Source organism: Scyliorhinus torazame, chromosome 11 (genome assembly GCF_047496885.1).
Source record: "Scyliorhinus torazame isolate Kashiwa2021f chromosome 11, sScyTor2.1, whole genome shotgun sequence".
Lineage (NCBI taxonomy): Eukaryota > Metazoa > Chordata > Chondrichthyes > Carcharhiniformes > Scyliorhinidae > Scyliorhinus > Scyliorhinus torazame.
Genome location: NC_092717.1, coordinates 111,742,503 through 111,757,555, shown reverse-complemented (window position 1 = coordinate 111,757,555; position 15,053 = coordinate 111,742,503). Strand labels below are relative to the sequence as shown.

Genomic DNA, 15,053 nt, shown 5'->3' with positions numbered 1-15,053 from the left:
TGAAGTATAGCTGTCTGAAACTTAGAAATTTCAGGCAACTGACTTTTTTTTCATAGACAATTCTGCCAGAAAATCACATTATTGCTTTGTTAATGCTGCAAGTACTAAACATTTTGTGTAACGTATAACGTTTAAAAAGCCAGAACAATTTAATAAGTAAATATTGATGAGACACCAACAAGTTTAAAAATTACACTACAAAAGCACATTCTCAATAGATTTAAACAAGCTTCTTCCAGTCTGAGAGAGGAAACATGGTAGTAAATACAAAGATATTTTATACCTCATGCCAGGAGGTCCCAAGATAGTTGCCATCTGTGTGAGCCACCGTGATGAGAGTTTTGATAGTATCTATGTTCTTCTGCTTCATTTCGGTGATGCCAGAACTGGCTGTTAATAAAGTAAATCGTGCAAGGGCCTGCACATAGGCATCTCTTTCAAGCTGTTAATGTAATTGTAGTAATTAAAGGATATTTACAATGCAAAATAAAACAATTGACATTTTAGTTCATGGTATCAATGCTCATAATTTGCCAGCAGCATTCACATCCTATGAATGAGTAAAAAAGTAAACTACATATTAGAACTTATGGTTCCCCTAAAATAAGACATTTTCTTTGATGGAAAAAGAATGCTGGTTAGCGGCCAGATAATGGATCACTGAGTTTTATAAAGCACAGATTTAACAATTGTAAATCACGGTCAAGTCCTTTTTCCCCCCCAATTGAGAATCTTGATCTTTCTACATTGAAAATGCTGCATTTAATATTCTTATATTTAACCTATTATATCAAACTATTTAGCAAACCTGTAATAAACCTTCCAATTCAAAAACAAGTCAACATAAGGTGTACTCAATTCATCATTTTTTGTTTTGCTTTACACAATTAGTTCCCTGGTAACAATGTTTTAGGGCAGTTTGAAGAGCTTTAACAATTGAAGTGCCTTCTTTTAAATAAAATACTTTGTACACGATTGCAAATCCTCCTCACCAACAAAGGCGGGAACACCACGATATGCTCAGAACAAACATACTTTAAACAGGGGACTTTTTTAAGGCTACAATCAACTATGTGTTAATACCAGATGGTTCATGAACACAGTGGTGTGGCATAAAATGCTGTTTAGTTCAACTCAATATCATTTTCTGGTGATTTAGAAAGGGTAACATCAACCTGCCTGACAAATAGTATCCCATAACATAACATTTTCTTGGCAAAAAATAGATTAGCATATATGAGGATGCTGTCATTACCTGAATATTGAAGATACAAGCTGTCCGGATAGCACACCGTATGCCCTCCAGGCAAAGAAAGGCCACCTCTGTATCATCACAATCTTGTAAGCCTACACTGAAAGCTGCCAAAAACGGTGTCCAGGCCAACTATGAAACACAAAATTTCCTCTTTAAAAACAGTTCTAAAAAAAATAAACAGCATAGTTCTCCAGCTGATATTCCGGAAATGCACCATTTTCGCCACCAATGTTTTAAGGCATATAACTCTGGAAGGCACTGCAATAAAGTAATTCCATTTTTCTAGTTCTTACTGTACTTTCTATACACGTGTATGGAAATGTACTTTTCCATACATATCAGCAATGAAAAGAAATACAATCAGAACAAGCTAGAATAGCTCAGCCGTTCAGGCTGCAACTGGGGGAGAAAAGATTAGTTAACTTTTCAAGTTGATGACCTTAGAATTTAACAATTTATATTGAAGTACTGCAAATCTCCAGCATTATATGCTTTTATTTCACATTTCCAGCAGCTGCAGCTTGTTGCTTTTGTTTTGAGGAATGTGACAAAGTTATTTTAAAGAGATCCCAGGAGTAAAGGATAAAACAAGAAAACCATATAAAGTGATTGCAGAAAAAATTAAAGATGCAAAATTCAGCTTTTTAAAATGCTGAGAGAAATGGAGATGCAAATGCAAGACGGTTCTTATAATTTGAAATTTGAGTGTTGACAGAGAACTTCACAGGGTCTTTTCACAGTAACTTCATTTGAAGCCTACTTGTGACAATAGGCGATTTTCATTCATTCAGTAGAAAATAGTCAAAATGTGACCCAAAATTACATGAGCTTTGATTCTTCCTGCACAGGACTGAGTTTATGGAATAGGCTCACAGCAAAAGACATTTAATGTTGTAAACATCAAAACTTTTAAGAATGAATAGCAAGATTGAGGTTGAAAGACAGGTTCACATGGTCAAATACAGTATGAGACACAATGACTCGTGAGCTGCTGAAACCACGTGCATAGTAAACCACAGATGAATGATGTACAATTCAAGGTTAGATCTTCTGTTTATTCATTCGTTTTTTTTTGGGGGGGGGGGGGGGGGGGGGGGGGGAGAGGAGTGAAATAAAGAGAAGGGTAATATACTGCAGTTCAAACTGGCCCAAACCAAGTTCAGAAAGTTGGGGATCCAGATAGCCCACAACTGGGCCCGACTCCACAAGTGGAGCTTGTCTAGCCTAGTTTAGGAGGTGAAATGGGACCTGCGGATGTGGGACTCATTCCTGTTTTCCCTGGCGGGGAGATTACAGGTGAAAAAGATGAACATCCTACCAAGGATCCTCTTCATGTTGAGATCACTCCCGATCTTCATCCCCAAATCCTTCTACGCCAAGGTAGACAAACTAATCGTGGCCTTTGTGTGTCCGACAAAGAACCCAAGGATCATAAAACTGTGCTGCAGAGAAGGCGGCACTCAGGGTGGCTTGGCACAGCCAAACCTCCTTGTACCACTACTACTAGGCAGCAAATGTGGAAAGGGTGCGGGGTTGCTGGGGGCTGAATAGATGCAGATGGAAGAGGCTTCCTGTGCAGGGACATCTCTGCAGGCACCAGTCACCACCCCTCTTCCATCCCCACAAAGTACTCAACGAGCCCGGAGAAGGTAGCATTACTGAAAGTCTGGAACCAGCTTAGGTACCATTTCAAGCAAAGAGACACGTCCGTCTCAATAAAACCATTGATTTATCCCGGCCAGAATGGACGGCACATACAAAACTTGGAGAAGGGAGGAAAGGGTGTTGAGGGTCAGGGACATGCAAGTAGATGGCAGAGTGGGAACCCTGGGGATCTAACTGAGAAGTTCCAACTCCCAAAAGGGAGCGAGCTTCGATACCTTCAGATACGAGGCTTCCCTCAGTTACCCAGACACACCCTGCTAGACGGACTGATATCACAGGACAAGTTGGGGGAGGGAAAAGTGTGCAGACATATATGGACGACTGCTAGAAGAGGTAAGGGCCCAACTGGACGAAACGAGAGAGAGGTGGGAGGAAGAGCTAGGCCTCGAGCTTTGGGGGGAGGGATACTCTGGAACAAGATCTTGCACAGAGTAAATGCCACCTCTTCATGTGTGAGACTGAGCTTAATGCAGCTGAAGGTGGTGCACAGGGCACACCTGACCAGGACACGCATGAGCAGGTTTGTCCCGGGGTGGAAGACAATGTCAGGGAGATCCGGCTACCCACTCCTACATGTTCTGGTCCTGTCCGAGACTGACGGGATTTTAGACCACATTCTTTGAGGCCATGTCCAAGGTCATACGGTTAAAATGCAGCCATGTCCATTGGTGGCGATCTTCATGGTGTGGGAACAGCCAGGACTCTTCGAGGGGAAGGGTGCCGACGTCCGGGCCTTCGCCTCCCTGATAGCCTGGTGACGAATCCTACTCGGATGGAAATCGGCAGCGCTGCCTTGGGCCTCAGACTGGCTGGCTGACCTGGGGGAATTCCCGGGGGTGAGGCAGTACTCACACTACTAAAAAAAAAAACTGTTTGCACTACATCCGTTGCACGGGTGCTCACGAGCTGTATCATTATTAGGTTGTTCTGCAACTTGTTGAATTAAAATGTACTTTAAAAAATATAGAACAGCACTTTATGAAGTCTGTATTTAAAGTACAAATTGACTTAAGATTTAATGATTACAAACAGTAGTAAGGAAATTAAAATGATTCAGTCATCAACGGCAAGTTCAAATTTTCCATCACTTGAAGTCACTTGTTCTATTTTGCTCACAGCTCATCATGGAGTAGTATTACATTTAACAAGTGAACAGGGCACTCCGCAGAACACACACTGCTCTGAAAACTCTGCTCACTTTTTGACGACTGTGACAAATTGCACCACAACAGCAGAGACAACGCACAATATTCTAAAACAGTCAACAATATTCTAAATCAAACAGCCCACAACAATTGTTTAAAAAATCAATTCTGCTCACCTCACAATGTTAACGGATCCTTTAAAAAAATACCAGGATCCGGATTTGAATCTTCACCAAAGGCTAATTGGTTTGACTTTGGGCCATACCCTAACTGTGTACCAAGTTTGATTGAAACTAATTCATTAGGTTTGGAGATATATGGGCTGGAATTTGCCTGCCATTCGTTGGTGGCGGGATTCTCTGGTGCCGCCGGCAGCTCACACCTGCCTACGGGTTTCCAGGTGGTGTGGGGTGGCTTCAATGAGAATTCCCAGTGACAGCAGCGGGAGCAGAGAATCCCACTACCAGCCAATGGTGCTCAGTCTTCCGTCGCTGAGAAACACGTGGCTGGGAGGCCTGAGAATCCTGCCCATTGTTTACAAACATACTGACAAATGGGAGAAAACATCATCTCCCCTCACCATCTGTGGTGAAAGTAATTATGGAGAAGACTGTTGTCCAGGAGATTGGGCAAGTAAATTGCACTCGGGTGGAGTGGGAAGTGAAGTATGCTCTGAGAAAGTGAAAATTTGTGGAAGGAGGTAAGAAAGTGGCCGGGTTCACACAACAAAATAAAAATCATTTAGCAATACATTTCTGTCAGAAACTAATAACTTACTTTAAACATTGGCCTAACGTGATCCAAATGTGTAGCACTAGTAAAAGGTGCCTGTACATGGCTTACAGCCTCCATGAGAGCCTTTGCAGTTTTAGCCATTTGCTCCATCTCCAGGTTATATAAAAGTCTTCGCTGTTTCTCACTGGCTACATCTGCAGAAAAAAGTCCATTTAGTAACAATGTTAAATATTGGTGAGATTACCATTTTTTTCTGTTTGGAACTATTCCATAAACAATAACATCCTTAGAAACAGTAACAAGGCCGATGATTGTAAATGATAAATGCTTGAGCAATTTAGAACGGCATCTGAACCCAACAGCTACATCACAGCTTTAATGTCACACTAAAATTTTGCTTTATATTATGAAGCTCCTTATGTTTTGCTATTTCTATTCCTAGATTCTTTCCTATCACAGTGTCATGTTGAATTCCAATTGCTACAGTATTCCAAGTTGAATGCTAATGTCCATACTGATAACATAACTGATAAATTTCTTAGTAGCTCATTACTGGGAATTAATAGTCAGAACAAATCCTAATTTCAGAACTGTAACTTAAACCCTGAGTGCAGGTTAATTGCCAAATCCGTGATTTAATATTTGAAAACATCTTTCTTGAATACAGATGCCACAGGGTGATTTTCAAACAGAAATCTTACTACTGAATGGGGGGGGGGGGTTTCCAACGTAACTGTTTTAGTACTAGTTGGATTAGTAATATTCTGATTGTGAACTTATTCAGTTTAAATTACCTAATAAAATAACCTGAAATAGGTACCCACTCATAAGGTAGTCCTTGTTATCCTTGTTTTCCAATCAGATCTGAAAATTCTACCCATATTCAGCATTCAAAGGATTAGCTCCCAGGACAACAAACAGCATCCATCAGCTTGAGCTGGTCACTGCTTCATCTTCCTCCAGGTGGAAGCTTGTTATGGTTTACATATGATGGGTCTGAAGTGTTAGTTGTTCAATCAATTCAGGAGGCTGTTATTTGGAATCCATAACATCTTATGCTACTGTCATAAATGATCAATATTGTCGTCAATTCACCCAGCATGACACACAGTGTCAGGGAGGCGGTGACATAGTGGTATTTTCACTGCACTAGTAAACCAGAGACCTAGAATAATGATCTGGGGACCCAGGTTCGAATCCAGCCACTGCAGATAATGAAATTTGAATTCAATAAAAACCTGGAATTCAATAAAATCCTGGAATTAGAAGTCTAATGACGACCATGAAATCATTGTCGATTGTTGTAAAACCCCATCTGGTTCACTAATATCCTTTAGGGAAGGAAATCTGGTGGCCTTATCTGGTGTGGCCTACATGTAACTCCAGACTCACAGCAATGTGGCTGACTCTGAACTGCCCCTCAAGGGCAATTAGAGATGGGCAATAAATGCTGGCACAGCCTGCGATGCCCACGTCCCATGAACGAACAAAAAAAGGAAAATATCCAATGTAAGAAGCTAAACGCTCCACTATGACTCTAGGAGAGAAACTTCCCAGTGAAAGGCATATTAAATATAGCACATCATTTAGAAAGGAAAGTAATAGTTCAACTCACTCTGTTTGGAGGACTTAATTGTCAGCTCTTTTGTCTCCTTCATTGAAATTTTCTTTCCTGCTATTTCATCATAGATAGCTGAAAGATATTCTTCAGGTAGATCTTTGCTGTCATTGATTCCTCTATTCATCTTAATATACTGATCCTTTGTCATTTTATTCTTCACCTTTTTTGAAACAATAAACAGAAAATAATAATTTAAATTACCTTTCACTGAAGGCAGGGCAGCACGGTAGCACAAGTGGATAGCACTGTGGCTTCACAGCGCCAGGGTCCCAGGTTCGATTCCCCGCTGGGTCTGTGCGGAGTCTGCATGTTCTCCCCGTGCCTGCGTGGGTTTCCTCCGGGTGCTCCTGTTTCCTCCCACAGTCCAAAGATGTGCAGGTTAGGTGGATTGGCAATGCTAAATTGCCCTTAATGTCCAAAAAGGTTAGATGGGGGTTATTGGGTTACGGGGATTGGGTGGAAGTGAGGGTTTAAGTGGGATTGGTGTAGACTCGATGGGCCGAATGGCCTCCTTCTGCACTTTATGTTCTATGATGTTTATCAATCCAGAACTACATTACTTAGTGGCTCACTGATATGATACTGTCACATATAGTATAGCAAATTTACTATATGTAGTATAGTTTAATTCTATATATGCATTAAATTTACCAATTTCCTTGAGGGAAGCACCAAAGAAACTTAGAACTTCTTTTGGTGTTTGTTTAACTAAAGAAAATGGCAGGGATAGGATGTAGAAGGAACGGGTCAAATAAAAAGGAGGGTGAGTGACTGAGTGAGAGGGAGCGAGAGAGAAGGAGGATAAAGAGAGAGAGAGAGAGAGAGAGAGAGAGAGAGAGAGAGCAGGAAACAAAACATGGGTGTGTTCAAGAGGTGGGGTAGTGAATGGAGAGATTAAGTTTTGAGCTTAGTTGCAGTGTCCTCAGGATTGAACAACTGTTGAAGCTCAAAAGCAAAAGCCTCTTGATTGAGGCCACTTGAAGAGTTGGGAAAGACTTTCAAATCACTTTGCAGCATGAATCTGTGTTATAGGGGGCATAGAATAAGAGTTATAGAGTCAATTAGTGGGGGGTTGGGGGGGGGGGGCGGAAATTGAACCAGCATTACAGCGATACCACCAAACATTCTTGAACTTGCAATGCTCAAAGTTTCAAGTCTGATTGAGAATGATTCAGTGAAAAATACTTGGTGAATTATTACTACATATTTCACACCACAAGTGGCAATCATCTCCAACAAGAAAGAGTCTAACCATCTATCCCCAAAATTACATTTAATGGCACGACCAATGTTCCCCATTTCGACATCCTGCAGGGCCACCAGATCAAAAATTAGCCTGCATATATTTTGCATTGATAGAGTAAAAACTTCGGTACATGTGACAATAAATCAAATCAAATCAAATCAAATCATCGATTAAATCAAAACAGATTATCTTTGGATTTATTTTTATGAAACTTAAACCGAAGAATGTTTGATGATTTCCCCTCCCACTCACACTATATATTTTTTAATGGGGTGATTCTATGCTATACATTCTGTCCAGCACTTTCAAAGTCTAAATTAAAAAACAGCATAAACAGGGTCATGCAAAGAAGCAACATTCACGATTCAATTAAAAAAGAAGAAAAATTGTAATGGCAATGTCTTTAATTTGGTTTATAAACGTAAACATTTAAAATCAAATCTTCATAAATTCTGCAAAAGATACAGTGTAACTCCTAAAATGGGAAGAAAAGTAACCAGTCTTTAAAACCTAGTTGGCATTACACTTTGTAGGGCTACAATACGTTAAAAGTTTGAATCATCCCAAAATACGACTTCTAAATAAGAAAATACAACACTTTTCAAGAGTTTACCTGTGAGCTGTGAAGATCTGTTGTCAGCATTATGATAGAATACGCCAAAACATAAGCTGTATCTGCACTAGCAAAAAGTGTTTGCCTGAAATAAAGCAATACAAAAAATTACTTGTTTTATCAAAGCTTATAGAGTGTTGAGCAGTCTTGTACAACATGCACCAATTTATTTGCACGATGTAAACACATTGCATTGTTGATATTTAAAGTTCTAACTTACCCTTGGTTACACTCCAGATATCTGGCTGCAAATTTTTCCATTAATCGATCAATTTTCTGAGCTTCTCCTGGGAGACGGAAACCTTCCAGAAACATACGCAGAGCTGAGACAAAATCCTTCGACGAGAAGTCCAGCTGGTCCACATAGGCATACATGACCTCTTTATTAAACTTGTCATTATCTCCTACATATTCACCCACCTGAGTCTAAAAAAAAAAGCGAAATCATTGCACTATACAGAACATTTTTGTGCTTTTCAGCAGTAGATATCGAATGGGAAGATAGTTTTTTTCCTTATCCTTCTAATGCTCCCTCTGCTCCATCTCTGAACACGCATCTTTCACTAATTGTCTCCAACTTCTCTCATTCCCTCTCCGAGTTCATCCTGATCATGAGGCTCACCTTCTGCTCCCTCAATCCTCCCATTGAACTGCTGACCACCCACCTCCTCCTTGTTCCCCTGTTGGCAAACATTGTTCACCGTTCTCTCTCTTCACGTGTTGTCCCTCTATGCTTTAAATCTGTCTTCATCAACCCTGAACTCAAAAAACACCCCTTGACCCCAACACCCTCGCAATCTATTGTCCAATCGTCAACCTTCTGTCAGGAAGCAGAAGTAGTTTTAAGTAATTTATATTTGTATTTGTAGGTATTAGAAATAGGGTATAGCTTTAATAAGTTTCATTTTGTACTTCTGTATTAGAAAGGGTTAACGACTTCAGTTTAGTTTAGATGCATGCATGGTAATGAGGGGTTATGACTTGAAAGTAAACAGGACTCAAAGGAAAACTAGGTTGTTGCATAGTAACCAGGGGCCACCCTGGAACAGAAATAACCTTTGAGTTTGTAGTAAGCTAGAACAAGGAGAAGCTGAACAGGACAAGGGAGTTGCAGAAGGCAGACTTCCCAAAAAACACAAGTCCCAAAAAAACAGAACTGGGGACAAAATGAATGTCTCAAGGAGACAGTTAAGTTAAAGGAATAAAAGAACACAAGGCGAACAAGGTCCCGTTCAGGATAATTCAAGTAAAACAAAGAGAACGTGCTTTGAGCTAAAGAGACAGCTGCAAGATCCAGATTTAAAGTCAGCTAGATGAGAAGCCAGACATGCAAGGTAAATCAAAAGATTTGTTTCACCTTAATACAGCCTGTGAAGCAGTGGGATTTTGTTGCCATGACTGCATCCCTGAGATAATGTGGAAGCTTGAATGCATGTGGAAATCCATGGTAGAGGAATAACAAAAGGAGGGATTCAAATCATAGAAGTGGATCCTTGGTGAAGGCATCGGAGTGGAACTGTTATTTGAGGGAAGATTCCAAGTGTGTTCTTAGAGTTTGGAAACCTTGTGCGCAAGTCAGGAATTCCAGTGAGGCCAGTTGGCTCACAGTGTAACAAGCATTGATGATTTGATGAGAAATCCACGGAAGTTGTTTTACGTGGCACCTGTCACTTGGTTTCAGAGTGTGGTGTATCTGAGCGCATTTCGCCAGTTGGTTAGACTGTGTACTTTCTGAGAACAGTAGAGTATAAGATTAATTTTGTAACTTGTGTTATTCACCTTGGTTGTTACTTCCTCAAAGAACTCCAATAAATTAGTCAATCACAATTTTCCTTTCCAAAAAATATGTTGACTTTGCCCAATTTGGAAAATCACAATACAACGTCTTAATTCTTGCATTTTCCCAACAACAGATGTTAGACCAACTGGCCGATAGTTTCCTTTCTGTCTCACTCCTTTCTTGAATGGAGGTGTTACATTTGTAATTTTCCCATCTACTGGTACCTTTGAAGATCACAAAGATGCATCTACCAATGCACCTAGCCATTTCTTTTAAGACCACAGGATGAAGACCATCAGGTCCAGGGAATCTGTCAGCCTTTAGTTCCAATAGTTTTCCAGTACCTTTTCCCTAATGACTGTTTTAAGTTCCTCCCTCCCTTTTACTTTATTTCCAAGTATTCTTGGGATGCTTTTTATGTCTTCTACAGAGAAGATAGACATGAAGGGGCCGACTTTTCAGCTGCATTGTGCCAGTACTATGCTGGACGAATAGGAGAATCCCTAAATGGAGTTGCACTGGGTGCCAAATAGAGTGCACAGAGGACATTCATTTCCTGCTGGAGGCCACATGTGGAAATCGGGAGAATTGCACCCAAAATAGCTGTTCAACACTTCCACCATTTCTTTGTTTCCCATTATTAATTCCCCAGTGTCACACTCTAAGGGACAAATGCCCTCCTTAGTTATTTTTGTTCTTTTTAAATATTTGTAGAAACTTGTTATTTTTCCCTCACTTCTACTCATTTGTTTATAGTTATTAAAAACTCTCCAATCTTCTGACCTGCCACTAATATTTTCAGTATTTCACTCTCTTTTTTCAACTTGATATCAATTTGACACGCCTCAGTTAGCCATGTATGTGGCATCCTTCTCATACAGTCTTTCTTTCTCAGAGGAATATGTATTTGCGGAGAGTTATGAAATGTTTGCCAGTGAACCTCTTGTCATCCTACTTTTTAACCCATTTTCCCAGGTCGCTTCATGCAACCTTGTCTTCATACCCCTGTAAGTGCCTTTACGTTTAAGGCACCATTCTTCTCGCCCTCAAAAGGAATGGGAAATACGATCATGCTCCGACCATTCTTTCCTAGAGACTCCTTTACAATGAAGCCATTAATTAATCCTGTCTCATTGTATATTATCAGGTCTAAAATAGCCTGCTCCCTGGTTGGTACGAGAAAGGACTGGAAATTGTCCCAAATACAACCATGAACTCATCTTTCAGACTACCTTTGCAATCTGATTCATCCAATCTATATGATGATTAAAATCACTCTTGATTAATCACGCTTCTCAATAGCCCCCATTATTTCCTGCCCTATAGTACAGCTACTGTTCGGGAGCTTTCAACCTATTCCCTCAAATGACTTCTAACCTTTGCTATTTCTTATCTCTACCCAAACTTATTGTACACCTTGGTCTTCTGAACTAAGGTCATCGCTCCCTACTGTACCAATGTCAGCCTTCATTAACCGAGTTATCCCACCACCTATTACTAAATTCCTGAAGAAATAAAAACAGAGCTGACATGAGGGGGAAATAAATACAGAAAGGACAGGCTTGATGGGTTGAATGTCTCCTTCTATGCTGTCGCGCTCTACCCCATTTTATCTGTGCCTTTACATTATGATAAATAGTTACTTGACTACAACGTTGTCAGGTACTCCAGCCAATAACTACTATGTCAAATCAGTATCTTTACTCCAGTACTTTAATACACTAAGCAACTTGGGTTATCTTCAATAAAGTGAAGCAATAGTTAATCAGAGGGAAATGTCATTGTCATGGGAGTGTCCCTTTAAGAAAGGTTTTTATCTTATCACATGGCTTCAGTGATGTCATTTTGTGGATGGAGCTGAGCTGTGAGTTTTTTTTAAAGTTTCATTTTCAGTGTGACTGATTTGGACTACAGACAGGAGAAAGAAATGTTTTGCCTGTCTCTCTCTATTTTCATTTTAAATATCTGTTCCAGGAAAAATCACCTTGGCTTTCCAGAAGGAAATTGAATCTGCTGGTTGAAAACCGGATCATAATCACAGGGACCAAGACCAGTCTTAGTCAAGTGAGAATACAGTATGCTGGGCCACGCCTTTGAATAGGGGCTTTTGGTTCAGTGGATTTTGTTTTTGCATTGGAATAGTTAAGGGGAAATTCATTAAGTGTTATACATAGATTGCTGTAGCTGGGTGGTGACTTTATGTTTGTAATTGATAAAAATTCTTGCTGTGTGTTTATGTATATATATATATATATATACACATATGTTAACTAAGTTCTTAGAATAAAATGTGTTTTGATTATAGTGTCTGGGAAGATTGATGAATCACACCTGAGGGGAAGGCTCTTGTGCTCATCCGAGCCAAATTCAACATAAAGGTTGTAGGTCAGGTGGACTTCATAATATACTTCGGAGTTTTTAAACCCTGGTCCATAACATCATGCCTTTGGAAACACAGTTTAGTGTAAAGATACAGAGCCAAACTATTATGAAAGATTATCCAGCAAATGGAAAATTGTAAAGGTGTTAGAAAAGGTTTTATTAACCTTTCAAATAACAGTTGTAACTTCCTACCGTGTCTAATCTTTCTTCTTGATGCAGGAATTGGGCAATATCCTCAGGTGTAGTGCCAAGCATTCCTTGTTCCTGTAGATACTGTATCCCTCTTTTTGGTTTCTTATTGAATCTGAATTTTAAAAAAACAGTTGTTTCAAATTCTAAGCACATAAATGGCCGATTGCTTGATTAATAAATGTTTAATATTTATGAATTACACATTTAAAATTGACCAGTACTTCAAATAAAAGATAAGATTAAGAGTAATGAAAAGGAAGCATTAATCTCTTATATATGTAATGGTAAAGGTTCCAACACATATTGTTGAAATGTCATACAAGCGGTTGTAGTCCACATAATGCATCTCCAACATACTGCAGTAAATTTGCCACAATCTGCAGAACACTCCCTGAAATTCTAGACAGCTTGGAAGATTTCTGCAACATCAAGAAGCCAGGTAGAGTTCCAAAAGACACTGGCGGCCTTCAGGGTGGAAGTTATTGCTGCTTCAATAGGTGCATTAAGATTTGATTGGGCACATTTGCTTTGTAATAACAATGGCATCATTGAGCCTGTGCCCAACACCAATGGGGTCACAAAAAGTGAGTGCAGATGCCAATGATTCTCAAGAGTGGCAGTTACCCTCTTCAAATGCCTTCATAAGGGAACTTCAGACATGTAATATGGGCATACAAAACTTGAACATTTCCTCAAATCACATATGCATCAGCAGTTGATGTTGGTATCTGCTCTACATAAATTATTCAACTGGTGGAGCAAGATGAGAAGGAAATTAACATTACAACTCCCTTAAAAGTGAGATGAGGGAAGAGTGACTGCCCTTGACATTAAGGAAGCATTTGACCACGTGTGGCATCAAGAGGCCCAAGTAAAACTGAAGTAAATGGAATCGGGGTGGGATGGAATCTCTCTGCTGGTTGGAGTCATACCTAGCACAAAGAAAGTGGTTCTGGTTTTGAAAGTCAATCATCTCAGTTCCAAGGCATCATTGCAAGATTTTCTCAGTGTATTGTCCAACCATCTTCAGCTGCATCATCAATGATGTTTCAACATAAGGTCAGAAGAGGGGATGTTTGCCATTGATTGCACAATGTTAAACACCATTTACTACTCTTCAGATACAGAAGCAACCCATGTCCAAGCGCAGCAAGACCTGGACAATATCCAGGTTTGGGTTGACAAGTAGCAAGTAACATTCACACCACATGAGTGCCTGGCAATGACCATCTTCAACGAGAGAGAACCTAAACATCAACTCTTGACATTCAATGGCATTACAATCGCTGAATCCCCCAATATCAATACTCTGGGGGCTACCATTGACCAGAAACTGAACTGGATTAGCTATATAAATACTGTGGCTACAAAAGCAGATCAGCGACGAGGAATCCAAAGTCTGTCCACCATCTACAAGGCACAAGTCAGGAGTGTGATGGAATACTCTCCACTTGTCTGGATGAGTGCAACTCCAACAACATTAAAGAAGCTGGGCACTATGCAGGACAAAGCAGCCGCTTGATTGGTACACCATCCACAAATATTCACTGCCTCCATCACTGACGCACATAATGGCAGCAGTGTGTACCGTCTACGAGATGCACTGCAGGAACTCACCAAGGCTTCTTCAGCAGCACCTTCCAAACCCACGACCACTACCATCCAGAAGGATAAGGTCAGCAGACACATGGGAACACCACTACCTGGAAGTTCCCCTCCCAGTCACTCATCAGCCTGACTTGAAAATAGATCACGAATCCTACACTGTCGCTGAGTCAAAATCCTGGAACTTTCTCCCCAACAGCACTGTGGGTGCATCTGCAACACATGGACTGCAGTGGTTCAAGAAGGTAGCACACCACTTCCTTCTTAAGGGCAATTAAGGATGGGCTATAAATGCTGTCTTAGCCAGCAATGCCCACATCCCATGAATGAGTGAAGTTGCTCAGATTCTATTTCAATTGAAAACATTTGCTATTATTCACAAGTCAATCAACAACCTTTAACTATCTACTTTATGTAAGAATTGAGAATAGATGAAAACTAAATGTTCTTTACTGTAGAATTTGAATGGTATTAATTATTACAATATTAGTTATCTATGACTTGGGTCATAATTTCTTCTCAGTTTCTCATGCCATTGAACTCAACAGTAAACAGTAATCAGAATGAAGCAAATATATTCTGTTTTATCAGACTTACAGCTCAATTCCCTGTTCTATGATTTCTTTCTGCTGCTTCAAAACTTCATATTGTTCAGGGTTATCGGCACCAGACGTCTGAGTGCTATAGCTGCCAATCCCAGATGATGCTGTGGAATCTAAAGAATTTATACTCCCATATCGATTTATTGTGTCAGGGTACTTGTTTTCATTGTTGTCTTGTTCTGAAGTTTTTTCTTGACCTATGCCCACACAAG

The 15,053-nt window shown here is 40.1% G+C and overlaps 1 protein-coding gene across 4 annotated transcripts in view; it reads right to left on the bottom strand.

The window, feature by feature from the left end:
* arfgef1 (ADP-ribosylation factor guanine nucleotide-exchange factor 1 (brefeldin A-inhibited)) overlaps positions 1-15,053 on the bottom strand; it is a 362,892-nt gene that overhangs the window by 121,476 nt on the left and 226,363 nt on the right. For all 4 annotated transcript variants that reach the window (XM_072467619.1, XM_072467620.1, XM_072467621.1 and 1 more), the window contains 8 exons: positions 14,837-15,038; positions 12,635-12,746; positions 8,501-8,706; positions 8,281-8,365; positions 6,416-6,581; positions 4,843-4,994; positions 1,256-1,384; positions 284-442 (listed from right to left, as the gene is read on the bottom strand). In XM_072467619.1, coding sequence (XP_072323720.1) covers positions 284-442; positions 1,256-1,384; positions 4,843-4,994; positions 6,416-6,581; positions 8,281-8,365; positions 8,501-8,706; positions 12,635-12,746; positions 14,837-15,038 — 1,211 coding nt within the window. The remainder of the gene's footprint in view (positions 1-283; positions 443-1,255; positions 1,385-4,842; positions 4,995-6,415; positions 6,582-8,280; positions 8,366-8,500; positions 8,707-12,634; positions 12,747-14,836; positions 15,039-15,053) is intronic.